This window comes from Mercurialis annua, linkage group LG5 (genome assembly GCF_937616625.2).
Source record: "Mercurialis annua linkage group LG5, ddMerAnnu1.2, whole genome shotgun sequence".
In the NCBI taxonomy this organism is placed as follows: Eukaryota; Viridiplantae; Streptophyta; class Magnoliopsida; order Malpighiales; family Euphorbiaceae; genus Mercurialis; species Mercurialis annua.
In genome coordinates this window covers 42,847,562-42,870,411 of record NC_065574.1, presented here as the reverse complement: position 1 = coordinate 42,870,411, position 22,850 = coordinate 42,847,562, and the positions used below count along the sequence as shown (strand labels likewise).

General features: G+C 33.3%; 2 protein-coding genes and 1 long non-coding RNA gene across 3 annotated transcripts; 2 read left to right on the top strand and 1 right to left on the bottom strand.

Moving 5' to 3' along the window:
• The first annotated feature begins 12,021 nt into the window (after nucleotides 1-12,021).
• On the top strand, nucleotides 12,022-13,963 carry LOC126681886 (uncharacterized). The gene is made up of 5 exons (XM_050377444.1): nucleotides 12,022-12,443; nucleotides 12,519-12,645; nucleotides 12,886-13,299; nucleotides 13,562-13,674; nucleotides 13,777-13,963. Exons 1-5 carry the CDS (start codon nucleotides 12,022-12,024, stop codon nucleotides 13,961-13,963), a joined length of 1,263 nt encoding a protein of 420 aa, XP_050233401.1.
• A 1,312-nt stretch (nucleotides 13,964-15,275) lies between these two features.
• On the top strand, nucleotides 15,276-18,022 carry LOC126679880 (uncharacterized). Its single transcript, XR_007641002.2, has 2 exons — nucleotides 15,276-15,813; nucleotides 17,806-18,022. It is a non-coding gene; the product is annotated as an uncharacterized LOC126679880 (long non-coding RNA).
• Nucleotides 18,023-19,389: 1,367 nt separating this feature from the next.
• On the bottom strand, nucleotides 19,390-20,754 carry LOC126681885 (stemmadenine O-acetyltransferase-like). The gene has a single exon (XM_050377443.1). The coding sequence runs from the start codon at nucleotides 20,752-20,754 to the stop codon at nucleotides 19,390-19,392; it is 1,365 nt and encodes a 454-aa protein (XP_050233400.1).
• Nucleotides 20,755-22,850: the final 2,096 nt, after the last annotated feature.

The following is a 22,850-nucleotide window of genomic DNA, read 5'->3' as shown; positions in this document are numbered from 1 at the left end:
TGTTTCTATAAAATTAATGGATGTTTAAAACCTTATAAGCATCATTTAATAAAGCTCACCGTTTCTCGAAAAAGGAACAAATATCTTGGCCACTTTTAAATTATTCTATGTGCCAATAAAGTAAAATGAGTTTTAAAAATAAAAGGTTTAATATTTAGAGCAAATTTCTCTCAAACTCATATATGTTATAATTTATATTTTTAGTTTTTTTTTTTATTTCAAAATTAAACAATATAATCCTTCACTTTTGTTTCAATTAACATATTAGTCGGGCATTAAATTTTGTATGTCACTGAACTTCCACTTAATTATAAAATAGATAACATACTTTTATTTCATTTGTTTTTGTTACTAAAGTTATATCATTTCGCTTCATCAAGAGTTTACTTGCAAAAAAGTTATTTTTTTAATTTTAGATATATATTCAAAAAGGTCTTTGAATTATAAATTTTATTTTAAAAAAGATACTAAACTAAAAAAATTATTTAAAAAGGGTCCTAACTTTTAATTGATAACTTTGGTAACAATTAAAAAACAAAATAAAGTATAGTATCTATTTTTATAATTTAGTGAAAGATACGCGATCTATGAAGTTTAATATTCTATTTTTGTCTTTTAGTTTATTTTTGGTGTTAGTCAACTAAGTAAACAAGCTTAACTAAAAATAAATAAATTTTAATATAATTTTTATTTTTTTTTCTAACACAAATATAAATAAAATTATACGTTTATGAGATTTAATAGTTTAATAAATCTAATTTAATTTGTTTTATTTTTGTTATATTTAATTTTTGTAATTTTATTTTTTATTTCATTTAAATTTTCAAACTAAAAAAATTAACAATATTTTAATTGAAATTAAAACGGTAAAAACATTTAAAAATTAAATTAAAGTCATTTCATCATAGCATAATTTATATTAGGTATAATAGTAAAATAATGCAAATCTTTTTGAACTACTGCAATTTTATTTAAAATTATTAATCTTTGTAATAATGTCCCAATTTCATTATCTTGACTTCCGTACCGCTCCGTGGGCTCTGTCCTTTACCATTTTAAGGCACAAGCAAGCAACAACCGCTCCCGTAACTTCAATCGGATGTAATTCTAGCCAATATTTTTCTAATCCATTTAATTGTTTCAATTTTTAGTTGAATTTATAAATTAATTTCGTAATTAGCAAAATATATTTTTCAGAATTTTAAAAATATTAAAAAAATAAAAAATAACGTTAAAATCTAATTTTGAATTTTCTAACTTTTGTTTGTTATGGTTGAAGCTAAAAATGATCGGAAAAGCCAAATCAAGCTAATAGGAATTGTATTGAGGTGAAAGATTGAAAAAAAGGCTAAAATTTGAACTACATGTTTAAATTAGGACTTTAAGCGAAGCAGGAGTCAGGCTCAACCCAGTCTTATGGCTGAACTCGGTCTAGATTAGTTTTGAAAAATAGAGTCGCTGCCTTCTTTAGCTTGGAAATACCTTTTCTACGGAATAGTTAACCTCACGCGCATATGAAGGGGATTATCGTGCATTAGACCAAAGATCAGGTTCATGGACACAGCATAACTATTGACTTGAGTTATTGATTTTACCATTTTAACAAACATATTCCATATAGAAAAGCATATCATCAAAGCAGGAAAGTCCAAAATAGAGTGTTGGACTATTGTCCTTTCAAACTCCTTTGTTTTGACTTTGACAATCAACTATGAGGGTTCTAATATTGCTTATTAGTGTATAGGACCTCATAGGAGCAATCGGAAGTCGATTCGGAGCTTTCTAGCGAGAATCGAGTTTTTGATCCTCAAGCTGTCTAGTAGGATATCACGGGCGCTACAAAGTTAATCACGGGCGCGATATTCATATCTGCTGAAACCCTAAGTGACCGTTGGAGGTATCACGGGCGCAACACAAAGATCACGGGCGCGACTAAGTATCACGGGGGCGACATACGGATCTCGGGCGCGATGAATCAGACCGTTGAAGTTTCAACGGATATATTTCTGAACCCCCCAATGATGTGTTGACACATGGCACTAGCCGTTTGAAGATTCTGTCTTCATCATGGATCACGGGCGCGATGGGTACATCACGGGCGCGACCGAGCCAGTTTGTGCATAAGCTATTTTGTTGTTTCTAGTTTTTGTGGGGATTGCTTTGGGTATAAATATAAACCATTTGCAATGATTCAAAGTTAATGATTTACACACCTTGAAACAACAAACATACATTTTTAATCACTTAGTTTTGTTGTAGTTTTGGAGTAATCTTGGAAACTCCTAATCATTGTGAGTTAGAGTTTAGCTTTGGAAAAACTCAACCCTTGTAGGTTCTTGATTATCCTTGAAAAATCAATTGTGAGTTTGAGATTATCTCTAAGAAATCTCTTTGTAAAGTTGGTGCTTATCTATAAAGCACAATCCCATTTAGTGGATTCTAAAATCTCAATCTTAGATTGAGTAGTGGAGTAGGATCGTGAGTTGATCCGAACCACTCTAAATCTCTTGTGTCTTTAAATTCTCTTTTCCGCTTTAAAGAATTTAAATTTCCGATTCACAAATCAAAAACCGGTTTGCCTTATAACCCATATAGTATTTCAATTGGTATCAAAGCAAGGTGCTCTTCTTTTCGCTTAATTGCTAGAGCTTTCGATCAAAAATGGCAACCGAAAATTTTTTCATCACTCTCAAACCTTTTCTTGATGGGTCAAATTACAAAGTTTGGAAATATATGATGGAAAATTATCTTGATATGCAAGGGGTTGATCTATGGAGTGTCTTCTTGAGGGGATGGACACCTCCATGTGACAAGAATGGAGTCCTTTTGAATAGAAGGGAATGGTCTATAGAGCAAGTCAAGGAGAATGGCATGAATAGAAAAGCCATTACTACTCTCCTCTCCTCAATCTCTAGAGAAGAACAAGGTAGAATTCAACATTTGAATTGTGCCAAGCAAATGTGGGAAACTCTTGAGAGCTACTATGAAGGTACACAACAAGTCAAGGGTAAGAAGCTTGAGTTGCTTCTTGGAGAGTATGAAGGCTTCAAAGGCTTGCCTAATGAAGATGTTTCTTCCATGACATCAAGGCTTCTTAAGATTGTTCATAGTCTTGAGCAACTTGGGAAATTCTTCAAGCTCAATGAAATCAATGGTAAAATCTTAAGATCCCTTCCTATTCTTTTATGGCAACCTAAGACTACCGCCATCATTGAAACTCATGATTTGTCCACCTTGAGGACGGATGAGTTAATTGGAAAACTTCTTCTCCATGAGATGTCTTACATCAAGCTCATTGAGGCCGAAATGGCAAAGGAGAAACATATTGCTAAAGGTATTGCTTTCAAGGCCTCAACAAGTGATCTTGAAAAAGAGAACAAGGAGGAAAGCAATGAGGAAGAACTCTTGAGGCTCACAAAGAGAGTCAAAGAGCTCAAGTTGAAGGGAAATGGCAATCATGGTAGACCCTCCTCTTCAAGGAAGAGCTCAAAGGGGGGTTCCAAGAGTTTTTGGGATGGAGATTCTCAATCGGATGGTGATAGCCACCATGATGCCAACTTGTGCCTCATGTCTTTTGAGGAGGAACCAACACTAGAGGTAAACCCCCAATCTTTTCTATCTTGGGATGGTATTGGTGTTGAATCACATGATGCATGCTTTAATGTTAATGATATTGTTAATGATGATGCTCATGATGATAATGATATTGATAGCATGCTTGATGAACTAGTAACTAAATGTGGTGATTATAAAGCCAAGATGCTATTTTTCAAAAATGAGGCTTCTAAAGCCAAAGATGAAATGATTGTTTTAACAAAAGAATTTCATGAGCTTAAATTGTCAAATGAAGCTCTCAAGTCATCTTTAGAATCTATCCCTAAGCAAGGTTTGAATGTTGATAACTTGCTTAAGGAAAATGATCAACTAAAGAATGAAATTCTTGAATTAAAAGATTCACTTTCAAGATTTCAAAAAGGGAAGGCAACTTTGGATTCAATTCTTGTATCTCAAAGATGCCCAACCATAAAATATGGACTTGGCTATAATCACAATGTTTCTAGTTCCAATGGGACTATTTTTGTGAAGTCCACTTTGCCTCACACTTCTTCTATAGAAGTGCCTCCTAAATTGGTCAAACCAATTGAGGCAAAGAAGGTGCATGCTCAAGCTCCTAGGCCTAAGCCATTCTTGGCTCAAAAGGCTAAGAGCAACAAGGGTACAAGACCCTTGAGACATGGCTATGCTTCTCAATATAGTCAAAAATGGAACAAGAAGACTAGAAAGAACTCACATGTTCATGCATCTTCAAATGTCAATTCTTGTGTTCATGCTTGTGCTTGTTCTTATGAGACCATTAGAACCAAGCCACCTCAAATGCAATCAAATGTGAACCATAGTACTCAATGTTTTTATTGCATGAAATATGGTCACACTAATGCTAATTGCTATGTGAGAAAAGTTCAACTAAGGTTAATTCCTTTGAACTATTCTAGCATTAACTTTCAAGGACCCAAAGTTATTTGGGTACCTAAGTGATTTGCTTTGTAGGTACAATTGATGTCCACTAATCAAATCTCAAATCATAAGGTGGATGATCAAAGGAAGCTTTTGGAAAATGGCAACATAGGTAACATTTGTATCAATTTCTATGCCATGTTTTCCAAAATTGTTGTTTTGAGGGGGAGAATCTTTTTTTTCAAATCTTATTCTCCTAAAATGTTTTATACATGCTTTAATTCTTTTTGTGCTTAACAAAGGGGGAGAAATCTCTATGCTTAAATTTGCTAAGTATCTCCAAATTTTTCTTGTTTATGCCTTAAATATTGCTTTATCTTATGTGCATAAAGTAAGGGGGAGCCAAAATCAATTTGACTCTCACTTAACTTAGCCATTTTAGCATGTTGATTGTCAAACTCAAAAAGGGGGAGATTGTTGGACTATTGTCCTTTCAAACTCCTTTGTTTTGACTTTGACAATCAACTATGAGGGTTCTAATATTGCTTATTAGTGTATAGGACCTCATAGGAGCAATCGGAAGTCGATTCGGAGCTTTCTAGCGAGAATCGAGTTTTTGATCCTCAAGCTGTCCAGTAGGATATCACGGGCGCTACAAAGTTAATCACGGGCGCGATATTCATATCTGCTGAAACCCTAAGTGACCGTTGGAGGTATCACGGGCGCAACACAAAGATCACGGGCGCGACTAAGTATCACGGGGGCGACATACGGATCTCGGGCGCGATGAATCAGACCGTTGAAGTTTCAACGGATATATTTCTGAACCCCCCAATGATGTGTTGACACATGGCACTAGCCGTTTGAAGATTCTGTCTTCATCATGGATCACGGGCGCGATGGGTACATCACGGGCGCGACCGAGCCAGTTTGTGCATAAGCTATTTTGTTGTTTCTAGTTTTTGTGGGGATTGCTTTGGGTATAAATATAAACCCATTTGCAATGATTCAAAGTTAATGATTTACACACCTTGAAACAACAAACATACATTTTTAATCACTTAGTTTTGTTGTAGTTTTGGAGTAATCTTGGAAACTCCTAATCATTGTGAGTTAGAGTTTAGCTTTGGAAAAACTCAACCCTTGTAGGTTCTTGATTATCCTTGAAAAATCAATTGTGAGTTTGAGATTATCTCTAAGAAATCTCTTTGTAAAGTTGGTGCTTATCTATAAAGCACAATCCCATTTAGTGGATTCTAAAATCTCAATCTTAGATTGAGTAGTGGAGTAGGATCGTGAGGTTATCCGAACCACTCTAAATCTCTTGTGTCTTTAAATTCTCTTTTCCGCTTTAAAGAATTTAAATTTCCGATTCACAAATCAAAAACCGGTTTGCCTTATAACCCATATAGTATTTCATAGAGCATAGTGAAAAGTAAATGGTCGGAAATGTAAATAATTGAAAAGTAAATGCGAAAATGTAAACATGCGTTCCATTTGAGTCTCACATATGACTCAATCCAGAGTAATATGGTGAACAAGAAGCAAGTACAGTCGACCCTCTGATAATTAATACACATGGTGGATCAAAAATTTATTAATTATTAGAATTATTAATTTATTGAATTTATATAAAAAAAATTTATAAAAGATATTTTAAAGCATCTATATTAATAGACCTAATATTAATATTATATTATAAAAAAAACTGACTAAATACACTTTACAATCACTCAATTTAAAAGAAATATTTGTATATTCAATTTAAGAAATATCAATTGATATCAAACTAAAAAAAAATTATTAAGAAGTTGTATTCATAAAGTAAAATAATTTTTAATATTTTTTATACTAGAGATACCTTACTTATTTTAATTTGTTTATCTAATAATTTTTTTTTAAATTTTTCAAAAGAATAAGAAAGTCATAATTTAATGTTATTTTAACTTCCACTTTATGAATTAAGGTTAGTATTTCCTCAAATAAATCATCAATTGTTATATATTTCTTTAAAAAAATCTCTCTAATAATTAATATTCATGTAGAATATATTTTAAATTTTATTAATTATTAAATAATAGAATTATTAATTATCCGACGTGGAACGAAGTTGGTTCTCTCAATTTTCTATTAATTATTAGAATTTTTAATTTATAGAATATTAACTATTAGAGGGTCGACTGTACTCCTAAACAAGCATCTATTCCTAGGGATTCTAGCACATAACAAACAAATGTGGATTTTATTCCAATTACACACATAAAAACCTAATCCGGATATAAATTTGAGATTGATTTTATTGATTATTATCTTGAATGCATATCTAAGCACCAATTATTGTTTTCACGGCAGCCTTAAGATTTCTATGTATTTGATTAGTTTAAAACTAAATTAACGTGATTATATAATTAGTGTTGTTAATGATGGATTTTGGACATACATTCAAAGCTGTAAAACACTATTTACATACTCAAACTATAGTTGATATACAAGATTAGAAATACTTTTAAACCTTAATTTAGAGTGTCAAGCAGTTGTCAATCATTTGTCTGTCAACACATTCGGATTCAGGATATGGTCAAAATATGGAAGTCACTCCTCTGGTCAATGCTAGTCCAATGGTCAACTAGAGTCGATTCCGGGTCCGAACATAGTAGGAAATGCCTCTAGTATTTGTTGGGGGGAGATGGCAAGCGACTCTATTGCTGACGTGGAAAAAAGATGTTGAATGGGATTGGACCAGATAATTACAAAAATAAAAACCTACAACTAAATACAAGCCCGTGGGTTTGAACAAAGGGCGATTCCCAGCTCGAATGAACCTGGAAACTCTAGACCTGGAAGCCGGGTCGAAGATTTGGAGGAGCTGAAGACAGGAGCACCACGACGCTAGAAGGAGTGGCGGCAGCGCCACTCCACACCGGCGGCAATGCCAGAAGGACATGGGACTCCCGGGCTTGGATTTCACCAAAAAGCATGCCAAAATCGACAAATAAAGCGTAATAAGTTGCTGGAAAATAAAATAAACTAAAATGGCATGTTTAATGCAAAAAAACACCCTATATACAGATCTAGAGTGAAAATCATGACAAATCATGACAATTATAACAGTTATGATAAATTATTGCAAGAACACAAAATAAAACCTAATCATGCATCCTATTAATTTATAATTAAAAAACAACATGCATATATTGAGAATTTATGTTATAGGAATTGAATTTAGGATCCTCAAACATATTGTTCTGAGTTCCTGGGTCGTTTTCTGGAGATTTGAACGTAGTATCCTTTGTCGATCGTAGCGCAACAGTGTTTCTTTGAAGAAATGTAGCGTAGAAACTCGGTTTGATGGACTACTGGTGGTTGGAAATTGCTCTTGTGGTGGCTGAATTTTTTAGTTCATGTGTGTACAATTAGGGTATTCTTTAATTAATTATGTCTTTATGCTTAATCTAACTGCCACCCTTAATTAGGGTTTCTATGAGTACTATTTATAGAGGTAGGATTAGAGTTAAGGTTAGGTTAGTGTTTAGGTTAGGTCAAAAGTCTATTTTAAATTATTTGATTACAAAATTCGTATTAATTAATGTGTGCCATGCAAAACTTGGCAAAAAAGTTGTTTTGGTCCTTAAAGGAATCAAAAAGGATTTTTAGGGCTAGTAGGGTTTAATTTTGGGTAATTTCATTAATCGAACATGCAAATTGGCCCATAAATTTCTGCATTATAAACAATCCAATTTCTTTGACTGGAGGTTATGCATGACATCTATGGAGGAGCGACAGAAAAGGATGTGTCACTCTCAAAGGTACCACGAGCACATGATGAGAGAGTACATGCGTGCCACGGAACTCAGACACTATCCATCTCCCCGTCCACCACCATCGGAGGACGATTGAAGTTTCTTTTTCACCGTTTTCACTTTAATTTTCAGTTTTCTTTTATTTATCTTTTAGTGCAATGGGGACTATGCATGATTTAATGTAAGGGTGAGAAGAAAACTTTGCTTAGGTTTATTTTTTTTGTTTTTATTTTTATTATGGCTGTTTAGAGTCTTGTTTATGTTTATATATCTTGGCATATATGCTTTGTTGCGTATTTATCTTTCGTTGGTTAGATTTTTTTTGTTGGACATGTTCATGCTTATACCTTTTGTTCTTGTCCATAGTTACTAATGTCCTGTTGTTTATCATGTCAAAATCGTTGGAAGTTTAGTGTTTCATTTCCCCCCATTTGATAAGGAACTGAAGCGTCCAATTTGCTTACAGGAATCTAAGCATGCATAGTCTGTGCACAATTGCAAACGTTGAGGATTAAAACATACTTAGGCGTAAATAGCCCATAAAAATCTAAAGAAATTGTAATCTAAGTCCAGAAATTGAACTAATTGCAATATATTAGAATTTTATGGGCCAATTTGCAAGTTTGACGGACTAAAATTAACCATATCCAAACCTATAGGGCCCAAAGAATTTTTTTTAACACTTTCAGACACCAAAATTCACTTTTGATACTCTTTTACTTGGCCATCAAATTGTGATACGAATTTAATTAAAAAAATAGTGTTTCTAACTAATCCCAATACCTAAAAGCCTATCATATCACACAGTTCCAACCCTAGAATATTCCAGAAGATTATAGGGAACCTTAGATCACATCTTTTCACTATAAATACTACTGCTAGTCAACTGAGTCAGAGGTCGGACCAGAAAGGTAAAAATCATGGACCAAAAATTCGAACACCCCTAGCAAAACCCTGGGCCAAATATTTACACACACACCACACACAAATAACACTTGAATTCAAACCTGAAAACACCTAAGAACGCTTTGATTCTCCAAGAACACGGCCCTACAAAGACTTGAAGCTAGATTCCGCATCCACTTCGCCTACGAGCCAAGGACTCAGACCGGTAATTCTGAGGACCCTTTTATTATTGTTCTTTTGATTTTCGTGTGTCATGATTTAATTAGGATGTATGTTTAGCTTGTTTGTTAATTTTTGCCATAAACATTGTTATTTAGATTGCCAAATTGCCATAAAATCGTTGATAGACATGTTAATTTGCTGTAATAAATCATGTTTAAGCTCAAATCTAGAAACCCAATTGATTTAACCCCCATAGAATGCATGTTTCTATGGGATTTTAGCTCTTTTTGGCATGAAAAAGACCTAAAAGTAGTTTCTGCCCAGAAATATATTTTTGTTTAAATGAGATTAAAACACTTTAATACTGCCATATTTGGATTCCTTGTTCAACTTTATGCGGTTTTGACTACTTTTCTATGAAAAACGGAGTTAAAACGAGTGAGAACGAAGCAAAACAAAATCCCAAAACTGCTGCAAATCGAACCGCCGCCGTCCCTAAGAACCGGCGGCGGCGTCGGGATGAAGTGGAGGTGCCGCCACTATAATCTGCCGACGTCGGCAGTCACACCGGCGTCGTGTTCTTCGCTCATCAGCATCTCCAGAACTGCTTCCCAGATCTTCCAGACTCCGATCCAAACTTCAAAACATTTTTCCGGGCCTGTATGGACTCCAAATCAGGCCCAATTTGAACCTAGACGTAGCTAATCCAATATACTTTAATATTATGTATTGTAATAGGCCAGACCCGATGTAAAACGGAACCAGAAGTCCCAATATATAACATAGTGTATAAACCAGGCCCACAAGCCCGAGGCCCACCAAACTAGCAACTTCCAGAGCCGAATGGATTGAATTTTGACATGGATCATAGTTCTAATGTTTCTCTTGAACAATTGGGATTTGTTCGAGGAAATGAGGAGAGTTTGGATTTTGATTCAAACCCTAGCGTAATAGACAATGAAGTGACATTAATTGAAGGAAGGATAACTGAAGTTCATATTTCACCTAGTGAGGTTCATGAGGAGAGTAATTCCATGGCTAGGGTTCTAGAAGTTGAGGAAACTAAAACTTGGAATTCCCTATTTACAGATAATAGAATCAGAAGTGCTGGGTGTGAGTTGAAGTACATTCCTCCCTCTGTGAAGGATGGTGAAAGATTTGTCAGTTTCCACTCCAAAGAAACTGTTAATGAAGAAAGTAGATGGAAGAATGCTCTGGTTGGATGCGTTTTGGGTATGTTTCTTAAGTTTGAAAGACTTAATTCATTTGTTAAGAACAGATGGGGTAACTTATGCCTTCTCAATGTGGTTAGAATCAATGCGTCCATGTTCTTGTTTGAGTTTAAGAGTGAAGATGATTGTAAGAGGATTCTAGAATCAGGACCATACACATTTGACCAGAAACCTCTTCTGCTAAAAAAAGGCATCCTAGAATGAATATGGATCCTCTGAGATAAAATCAGTCCCAATTTGGATTCAACTCCCTAGTCTTCCTTGGGAATTTTGGTCCCCTGAAATTCTTAGTAAAATTGGGAGTTTCTATGGGTCTCCTCTGTTTTCTGACCAGTGTACCATTAATAAGTCAATATTGGGATATGCTAGAATTCTGATTGAAATGGATGTGCTGGGCTTATATCCAGATTCTGTAGACCTGATGGATGAAAATAGGAAGTGTTTCAAGCAGAGAATAGTGTATGAATGGAAGCCTTTATTTTGTGAGGAGTGTAAAAAGATGGGGCATTCTAAGAAATTCTGTAGAGTAATGTAGAGGACTAATGAAAAAGTGGAGACTGAGAAAAAAAAAGGAAATGATAGGAAATAACCTGAGGAAGAAGTTCTAATGAAGGATGCTGAAATTACAGAGATACAACCTAGTATTACAAAAATCACAGAAGATATGCGGTATCCCCTAATTTCTATAGTGCTCTGGTGATTGGAAGTGAGAGAGTTGTGAGTAATGATGTTAATAAAAGTAGTAGTTTGATTAAGTTTAGTAGCATCCCTGAGGAGAGATTGAGCATGATGTGATTGGGAGGGTAATATGAGGTCTAGTGTGTCTGGTGTGATCGGTGAGGGTAGACTGAGGTCTACTAAACCAACAAAAAAACCTGGATGATAGGGTGCTGGAATATTAGAGGGGTTAACACAACCCTCAAGCAATCAGAGGTTATTAATCTTATTAATAGTAATAAGTTGTTTGTTTGTGGTCTAGTGGAAACTAGAGTCAATAGTAATAATTTTGAGAAAATTTGGAATGATATGAAAAAAAGGCTATCTAGTTGGGATGTTGTTCATAACTACAATATTTCAAGGAAGGGGTAGGATCTGGATCTTATACAACAAGGATGTAGTGTCTATCACTCCTTTAGTAAATCACAATCAATTCATTCACTGTAAGTTGTCATATGGTGAAATGAATCTGAACTGCACTGTGGTTTATGGCTCATACATTTCTAAGCAAAGGATAGAGCTTTGGGATCAGTTGAAGTCTATTAGTGAGAATATGACTGAAAATGGGTTATAATTGGAGATTTCAATGCTGTTATGTCAAATACAGATAGAATTGGTGGTATAGATATAGTCTCTCATGCTGGGTTTGAGTTTGAGATTTGGTCTGATCAAGCTAATGTGATTTTGTTAAAGCATCAAGGCAATGTCTTCACTTGGTGTAATAATCAAAGAGGAGATAAGAGAATCTAATGAGTAATTGGATTGATTCTTATTGTAAAGCTGAGAATGCAGGAATCTCTGATCATTGCCCTTTAGTGGTTTGCTTTGAAAATACACTAAATGACAGGAAAATCATTTTTAGATTCTTTAATATTTGGTGTAGTCATCCTAGATATTATGAGATTGTTAGCAACTTTTGGAATGTCAGAAGGATGGGTTCTAAAATGTATCAAGTGTATCAGAAGTTGAAATATCTCAAGCCTGAGTTGAGGAGTCTGAACAAAAGGGATTTTAGTGATATCTCTGGCAAAGTTAATCAAACTAGAGTATTACTTGGTGATCTTCAAGCTGAGTTGATAAAGGATCCCTTTAATGAAATCATGCATGATGAGGAAAGAGCCATTAGTATTCATATTCACAAGATTATGACTTGGGAAGAAAGCATCCTAAGGCAAAAAGCTAGAGTTTTGTGGATCAAATTGGGTGATCATAATTCTAAGTTTTTCCATAGGAGCTTGTAACAAAGGCAGTCTAGGAAGAAAATTCTTTCTGTTAAGCTGAATGATGGTAGCATCTGCAAAGAAGCTGACAAAATTAAAGAGATGATTGTTAAGCATTTTGAAGACTTTAATGGCTCTAAGAATTCTAATAGAGTTCCTACAGATGCCACTCTAATTGGATAGGGTATAGTTCTAGATGACTTGGATAAAACTGCTCTTGATTTGGAGGTGTCAGCTGAAGAGGTCAAGTATGCTATTTTCTCCATTAATTATGACAAGGCCCTAGGCCCTAATGGGTTCAATAGTGCTTTTTTTTAAGCTTTCATGGAGTGTAGTGGGAGCAGATGTTAATAATGCTATTTGAGTTTTTTTTCCTTTGGTAAAATACTTAAGCAAGCAAACTCAACTATTATTACTTTGATCCCCAAAGTAGACTGCCTAGAGACAATTGAAGAATACAGACCCATTAGTTGTAGCAATGTCATTTACAAAGGAATCTCTAAGATCATAGCCAGAAGAATCAGCAAATTACTAAACAAAATCATTAATTCTTTTCAGTCTGATTTTGTAGCAGGCAGGAACATAGCTGATAATATCTTATTGGCTCATGAAGTGGTCAGGAACTACCATAAAGGTAAAGGGAATAACTGTGCTCTTAAAGTGGATATCCAGAAGGATTATGATTCCCTTGAATGGGACTTCATTGAAGAGGTGATGAATGATTTCAGTTTCCTTGCCAGATTTATTAAGTTAACCATGAAATGCATTAAGTCCTCTATGTTTTCTATAATGGTTAATGGAGAAATTGTAAGCTATTTCCCTGGAGGGGGGGGCCTCAGATAGGGGGATCCAGTCTCTCCCCTCCTGTTTGTAATGTGTATGGAGTACTTCACTAGGATGATGAAGAGGAATACATGAGAGGGATCTGGGTTCAGCTATCATAAAGGTTGTGAAGTGATTGATTTAAACCACTTGTGCTTTGCTGATGATATGTTCATCTTCTGCAATGGAGATAGCAAGTCAATTAACATTGTGAATGATACCCTAAAGAATTTCTCAAATGTCTCAGGTGTGGCCCCTAATCACCACAGAAAAGCACTATTTTTTCAATGGTGTCAACTTAGTTAATAAGTCTGAGCTTCTTAGGATAATTGGCTTCCAGGAGGGCACTTTACCAGTGAAGTACTTAGTTTACCTCTGATATCCACAAGACTCTCCAAAGACCATTGTAATACTCTCATCCAAAGAATCACAAATAGAGTGAATAGTTGGTAACAACAGCAGGAAGCATGGGCTTGTAAATTGGAATAATGTGTGTTATAATAAAAATGCAGGAGGGCTTAGCATTAAATCTGTGATGCTTTGGAATATTGCTGCCTTAGTGAAGCATATTTGGGGTCTAGTTACTGAGAAGGCTTCTCTGTGGGCTAAGTGGGTGTCTGCTAACAAGCTGAAGAGATTAAGTTTCTAGGGGATAGAAAAGCCTAATGATTGCTCTTGGGTTTGGAGGAAAACTTTGATGATTCGAGATAAGGTTAAACACTTGTTTTCCTATGTTCTTGGTAATGGAAATTCCTTCTCCTTCTGGTTTAACCTATGGATGAATGACATGTCTATCAAAGACAAATTTCTAGAAGTAAACTTAGTTGATGCTGATATTCCTAAGAAGGACAAAATTTCTGATGTTTGGAGAAATAACAATTGGGTTCTTCCTGATCCAATGGATGAGCATACCCAACATGCCTGGGATTTCTTGAATAGTAATTTTAAAATTAGAACTCAGGTTCCAGATGTGATTAAGTGGAAAGGGAATCAAAGTGGTAGCTTCTATGTGAATAGTGCATGGAAAAGTCTTAGTCCTGTGCAGTTGAGAGTCTCTTGGTATTCAATTATCTGATGTTCTGGTTAAATCCCTAGACATTCGTTTATTACCTAGTTGGCTTTAAAAGGGAGATTAAACAGTAAGGATAAATTGATGAATTGGGGAGTTATCCAGTCCAATACTTGTCCTCTGTGTAACACTCAGACTAAATCAACTGATCATTTGTTTTTTAAGTGTAGTTTCTCTTCGAAGGTGTGGGATAAAACTTTAAGTATCTCTGGAGAGCTCAGACAAAATTTGAGCTGGAGAAGGGAAATTAGCTGTCTCTCAAGAAGAGCGAGGGGTAGATCTATGTTAGCCAAAGCTATAAGACTCTGGTTTAATGCAGCAGTGTATCACATTTGGAAAGCAAGGAATGATGCTGTTTTCAACAGCAAAATGCAGAATGTTGATCAAGTTATGTCCACGATTACTTTTTACGTTAGAGCTAAACTCAATTAAGTTGTTGTTTTGCTTACTTTAGTTTGTCCATTACTGAGATCGCAAAGATTGAAACTGTCATAGAATAACATAAGATTTGGTATAAGAGCATACCAAACATGAATGCCTAAGCAGTGGTTTTGCAGGGTGGAGTGTTTTTTGTTGAGGCCCTGTAGGCTTGCTTTGTGCCCGTTGGCTTTCTATGTAGCCCTTTTGGATTTTATTCCTAGCCTTTTAAGTAATATAAACTTTTGGTTGATTGACAAAAAAAAAAACAATATTAGGGTCAATTTTATTTTATTAAATAATTATTTTTAATATTAATAAAAAAATCTGAATCTCTACACTTGGATAGAGCAATTGTATATACTTGGGTTAAAATGATTTAAAATGTGGGATTATTCTTTTACTATATTTGCTGAGACGATAGCCAAAGATTCATTTTACCCCTTAAACTTGAAATGAAAGATTAAATAAATTTATATTTGTGATTTTAAATAAAAATATATTTAATGTAAGTATTTTGAACGAAAATATTCGCAAAATAGGTATTTTGACCCATTTTTCTCTTACACCTCTAAATGGTTTAATAATTTGTTGCTAGTTCACTTCAGTCCAATTACTCCAACCATTTTGTGCCACATTTGATAAGGAGGTAAAATGATCTAAATTAGCCGAATTGTGGGTGTTTTTATCTAAAACCATAAACGTATCCTTAATTGATATTTTATGTCAAATTAAGGGGGCAAAATGAACCTCTATTGGATGTTTTATGGCAAGTTGAGGGGGTGAATTGGTCCTTTATTAAAATGAAATTATTGGGTAAGTAGTCGGCGAGTCGCTGATAAAAACATAATTGCAATCCGTTGTCGCCCTCATCGAGGTGGATCGTGAAGATGACGAGAGGGAAACAAAAGATCGAAGCCCAAAAAAAGAACGCGGAGAAGAACCAGAAGGCCAAAGGGTCTCAATTCGATGCTCGAGCTGTTGCTCTCAAAGTCATCTGTGCCATCTGCAAGGTATTATTTGCTTCATTTGCTTTTAAGTTTTTTGATTTCTTTTGGTTGTTACATGATCTGGGTTCTTGAGTTTGTCTATTATATGTTGATGGGTGTCGATCAAATTTTTCTTTTTGATAATTGGTTGAGAGGAGCGCTTGTGGGAGGAATTGAACCACGATATCAGCAGAATGCTAGTGAGCGTTTATACCGTTTGAGTTATAGCTCGTTGCTCATGGGTGTAGATGACTTTAGCAACTTTGGTCTAAAAATGAAAATTAGATTACCATTTTGCTTGTTCTTGTCAAGATGAATGTAGTAGATGAGGTTAGCAAGTTTTTGAATCTGCACACTGCAGACTGCTCTATCCTTATGAAGGAATCAACTGATGGTAACTGTTCGGTACTGAAAGTTTAGTCGATTAGAAAATTATGAGTTGGTAGTGCTAAGTGTTTTCAGTACACATTTGAGGACTTAAAAGATATTAAGCTAAGAAATTTGGTTGAGTAGAGTAGCTTCCCATGTTTTGGAAATAGGAATCTTTAATTTAAAAAGAACTGGTTGGAAACTCCAATTTTTTTAAGGCATCGCAAACTCCTAGGTTTACGATGTGCAAGTTTCAATAACCATTGATGTTAGTTGTCAAATGACGTGATAAAAGTTCTTTATTTAATAAAGTTAAGAACACCATTGATAAATGATTGAAATACTTAATTGAGCTACAATTTGTCACTTTTAGAATTAGAAACTCCAATTAACTATCAATACGATCTACGAACTCTAAGATAGTGTAGTAGGGTGGTTGTGGCAGAAGAATCTATGAGTAGCAAATTTTCAAAATGTAGTTTTGGAGATTCAAGGGTGAACTAAGCTTGCGGAAAAGCTAAACCATTATAGAGTATTTCATTTCTTGTATTAACTTTCTCTACTTATGCTCTCCGTATTCTTGCAATGTTTAGTATTCACTATTACATTTATGTGCCAATGTTGCTAGGTAATCTGACATAAAAAAAATGAATAACAATCGCTGTTTTTAAGGGATAGGCATCAACAACTTATCCAATTTCATTTTGAGAATTTGGTTCAGGGAATAAATGGCTACTCACTTTGACATTGGAGGAATTATGGTGCCACAAAACCGAGTTTCTTGCCTGGATTCTTTTAGACTAACAAGCTATCACCTTTACATGTGGTAACCATTTGCAAGAACTGTAAAGATGGTTAAAATTTTGGTCTATTGTGGATTTTTTGCAAAAAAATTGTACTTCGAGGCTCTAAGCTCCTATTTAAATGTACATGTTTTAGCTTTAGTGGCATGTAATTGTCTGTTGAGTTGAGACTATTAGATGTTTGGCTCAAATAGCTAATTTAAATCCAACAATGTTTGACAAAATGTTGCCTAAAGGTCATGAGAAAGACCGTTACTTATCTTACAATTTTTGTCCTTGGCATGTCTTATAATCACAATTCACAAAGCAAAATGGTTACTGGATTTTCAACTTTCAGTTTGTACCGTTCATTGCTAATATTACTTCTAAGCAATCTTGAGCACATTTTTTGTTACTTGAAGAAGTTACATTTTAGTTTTAGTCTGACTTTAGGCAAATCTTATATCCAGAGGAGTTGGATTGGGTAAATTATGATCCTCAGCAAGGCTTTTTTTATTTAAGCTGAGTATCATATGTTCATGTAGAAGCTTGCATCTGATATTTAGATGGAATTTCTCCTGCTTTTTGGCTTTGTTGCATGGAAACTTATAAAGTCCTGCATCTTGGCATTTTGTCTTTATTTTCGGATATGCTTATGAAATTCCAAAACTTATATTTATAACTTATGTTTCTAAAAAACAAAGTTTCGTCAATTTCCATTTCTACGCTTTCCATTTAACCCGTTTCCTTCTTAGCAAGTCACGAGTATATTCATGCTTATATGCTAGATTCTATTCAGTTAATGTATATATTGTTGTTTCTGATATCTTTGAGATATGCTAAACCCGCAACATGTGAATTGCAGGCGCAGCTAGCAAATCATAATCAGCTTGGTGATCATTATGCCGCCAAACATCCAAAAGAAAAGCCTCCGACAGAGTCGAGTTGATATGTTTGTCTCTTGTAAAAATGGAAAAGATTGAGAAAAAAATGAAAGAAAATCTTGCCTTGTGTACTCAATACTGATTAATGTATGTGAACTGATGAAGGTGATGATGGATTACCTATTTTCAGTATCTTAATTCAGGTGTGCCTTGTGTAGCTTTTTCCTAATGGCCTTTTAGCATAGGCAAGTTTTAACTTACATAAACTACAATTATTACAATTATTAGAGTTAGAGTACTAATTTAAATAAATTATTTATAATGATATATTCGCTAGAGGACTAATTAAAATAGACTAATTTACTTAATAATTCTTATTTTAATTATTATTCAATCATCTATAATTCTAAGTAAGACAAACTACTTCTAAGCAACTACTAATTTAATTATTATTTAATATCTTTTGTTTAGACTTAATCACCAAAAAAATGTCAAATCTATACGTATTGTGTCAGTAATAATCAAACTTTTATAAATCACCACATTTTGCCAAACTTTAAATGTTGTGTTTCGTTTTTAATTATATTTTCTATAAGTAAGATAAACTATTTCTAATAACTACTATTTCAATAATTATTTGATATTTTATATTTAAATATAATTTGCAATTATAGAAATAATTATTAATTTAATATAATTTTTTTTAATTTATAATAAAAAATAATTATTTGACGAGTTACACTACGAGCCACGTGTAAAACACGTAAAACGACACTATTACGCAAAAAAGACAGGAAAATAGATGTAATCTACAAAATGTAAAAACAAAACGTCTTAAACAATAACATTAAAATACTATAAAGTTGAAACGCTATAATTTGTTTTGCCAATATTTAAGCCATCATAACATGTGATCGTCCATGCCCTGGACCAATCCGGCGGTAGACCATGGGGTCATGGACTGAACCTTTTCTGAAACTTTTTAGGATAATGTGTGATATTTAGTGATTGAAATGTACTGCGCTTGCCGGTGCTAAATGTGTTGGAATATTTAGGGACCATCTCTTAATAAAAAGGCTCGAGAGTCGGATGATAAATCTTGCCCAAACTTGTTGAAACCAGATTTGTGCATAATTTGTTGTATAATTTATGAATTTTCTGAAACTGCTCTTTAAATATTTCCGATCGAGTCTACTTTTAAAATTTATTATTGTAATTAAAGAAATTATAACACTAATATTAAAATTTATAGTACACACACATGTATATATCTATTATCTATACATATACTATAATTTAAAAACATAAATAACAATTGAATAAATATCTGCGAACTACTCTTTAAAATTTATTCAAATTAAATTTTTTAATATAAAAGATAGAAAATTTAAATTTTATTTTATTTCAGACAAACGTATTATTTAACTAAGTCAACTAGTAATGTAATTGATTGACAGATGAATATAGCAATGGTGGATTTCATAATAACTGACAACTAACTGAACCTCGGAAAATTCTTACTTAGTCCCGGTCCATGAATTTTCTATGCAAAATATGTTGAGTTCCTAGGGAAGGGGATGGATAGAAGCAAATTGTAGAAAATGATTGTCCTTTTCTAACAAAAGCATGTCTTTTTCATCTAAAAAGGCCCATACTTCTATCCCCTTCTCCTCTTTTGTATCCATTAAATAAAATGCCGATCCTCCAAACATAATTTCAGAACCATCAAAAGTATCAAAACAGTTAGTAGCCCAACTAGGTTTCCCCCATCCAAAGTCAATCTCATACAAACCCAACTTACACCAACTAACAAACTTAATTTGATCCACCTCACAAGACAATCCAGGTGGCGCAATCACACTGGTTCTCATCTCCTTCACCCTTTCATAAAGCTTAACAAGTCCTTTGTCACCTTGTAACTTCTCCACAAAGTCACTGTCAACGCTTGCTATGGACTCTCTGATCTGCAATAGTATGGTACTAAACGTTGCCTCTTTGGGTTTGCATAATGTAGCTGCAGTCCAAATGAAATTCCCTACGGAATCTTCAGAGAAAGGCGGCGAAGCTTTCCGACGTAAATTCACTGCATGAGTTACTGCATGTGCCTTCTCAGTGCCTGATCGGACCTTCGATATAGCCATGAGATGTTCCGTAAACAGCGCAGACACCACTTCAACGCTGGTCGGATTTTCCACGCCTAAGCGCATTGCTTTCGCCTTAAGACTAGCTACGGCAGATGCATTAAATCCAATTCTTTTTGTAGTCATCTTCTTTTGTTGAACAAGGGTAGGTGACATCATTTCAACAAGACTTGCTTCTTTTGGAAATTCATCATTTTTTGGAAAAATAAATGAGCTATTAAAATTAGGGCAAACTAATCCTTCATAAGATTTGGTAGCAACCTTAGCCCAATGTTTTATGAAAAAACATGCAGCAGTTCCATCCATAATCTTGTGAGAAGCTAATATCCCAATACTAATGCCACCACATGCAAAATTTGTTTCTTGAATCATAGCAACATAAGATCCAGGAGCTAATTCCTCATAATAACTGAATTTTTGGGGCAACAATGTAGCAGTTGATGCTATAAATTCATTTTGATACTTTGATAAAGAAATGTTAGCTCTAGCCTCGACATAGTACACACCTTCGTCGTTGCAGTCGACGGAAAGATTATCTTTATGCTTTCCGGCAAGCGGATAAAAACGAGTTAGGGTTTCGGACAATGATTTCTTTAGTAGTTTTGATCTTTCGGAGATGACGGTTTTAATGTCGGTAAGGTTAGGGTTTTGGTTGTGATAGAAAAGAATTATGGGGAAATACATAGAAGGTATAAATTGATCTAATAAGGAAATGGTGTATGTTTTCGGATGAGATGGAGTTGATGATGAAGGTTTAATGCATTCTTCACTAACTCTTTCAACCTCCATTTTTAACCTTCATTTGGACTTCAAGCCGTGACAACCCTTATAAATAAAATTATTGGTCTTGTTCGCAAATGCTCATTAGATTATTATAAATATGACATGACACAATCAATGTACGAGATAAATATTCTTTTTATAAATATCCAAATAGTCATATATTCCAAATAAAAAATAAATAATATTATTTTCATTCATAAAGATAGGCTTGTTTCTATTTTAGGCGTCCCGAGTTATGAATTTATTTCTATTTTTAGAAAGTAGTTAATTGTATAAATTTGTTTTAATTAAATTAGTTTTAGTTTAAATTAAATTGATAATATTTTTAATAATAACAATAATAAATTATTTTTGATAGTTTTAATACAAAAAATAATTTTATTTATGTTTTATGAGTGATTTTAAATTATTAATTAATAAAAATATATTGAAAAGAAGAATATATTAATTATTTAATAAAGATATTATTAAAAATTAGTATTATTTTAATTAAATAAATTAAATTTTTTAATATGTATGTTAATGAAAGAAGTTTTTTTTTTTTTTTTTGTAACGAAGGAATATAAAATTGTAGCTTCCAACGAACAAATCTTACAAAATGTAGTTTGATTGCACCGTCCACCAGTCTTAAATTGCTGGCATCAATATAAAATATAGCAATTGGCATGTTATTTTTACATTAAATTACGTGATCACATGGATACTGTTTCCAGCTCAAGAGATAAAGCATAGTAGTATCAATTACCACGTATTTTGTACATTAAACTATGTGACATGAGTAGGAGTGGAAGAGTAATTTATCATAATTCTTGTCGTCTTCAATTATTTGTCTATATTGAGAATTAAAAATGATGTTTGCTCATTGATTTGGCTGTCAATAATGACGGATTTTTTCTATTTTAAAATTACTCATTTTTTTTAAAGGAAAATTACTCATTCGTATTGCTTCTTGATTCTCAATTAATTTATTTAAAGAAATAAATTTATACATATTAATTTTCATACGGTCTATCTATATCTATACTATATATAAAAGTACGGATGGGGGGACAGACAAATTTACTGAATAATCCTTTTCATCTTATTATTAAATAAAGGTTTTATAATTATTAACTAATTAATTATTTAATTAATCACTATTATAATTAAAGTCCTAATTAGAATAGGTAGCTAAATTGTCTCCAAATTAGTAGGAATACCTATCTTTTAGTTTGATATAACTACAAAATTTAAATACTGTATTTGGTCAATATATTATTATTTAAATTTCTATTTTATTATTTTAATAAAATTAAATTAAATATTTAATTATGGTTATTATAAAATCAAAAGAAAAATAAATTCAGTATGGAAAAAAATTTAATAATCGAATATATTATATTTACTTTTACAAAAATTCTTAACTAATTTAATATTAATTATATATAAAAAATTGATTTAATTATAATAAATTTACTAATATGTACATTGACGAGTTACGTTACGAGCCACGTGCATAGCACGTAATGCGAAACTAGTACTTTAAAAAAATCCGACCTTTCATCCCTTTTTCAATTCTATCCTGACGTTGAAAATTTGTCAATTTTACTCCATTTTGCATTTTTTCATTTCAATTATACCCTAAAGCATAAAGTTGACCTTGATTTATTTGACAAAGGTTCAAAAAAATTCTTCAAAATTTGTCAATTTAATATAAAAGGTATAATCTAATGCAAAAAAAGTCAATTTAGAGAATTTTTGTCAAATAAAAAAGGTCAATTTTATGTTTTAGAGTATAATTGCAATGAAAAAAAATACAAAATAGGGTAAAACTGACTAATTTGCAACGTCAGGATAGAATTGAAAAGTGGATGAAAGGTCGGAGTTTTTTAAGACATTAGGCCTTATCATAAATGTCTTTTGTTATGGGATTATTTTCAAACAGATTAATTATATATAAAATCACCACCTTTACACGAATTTCCAAAAATAACATAACTTTTAAAACGTGTCAATTCAGGGCAACACTTTTCGTTTCTTTTCAAAAACAACATCGGCAATTTTTAGTGACATTTGCTGACATGGCAGGAAACGCGGTAGACCCATCGTCTAAGTCAACAAAA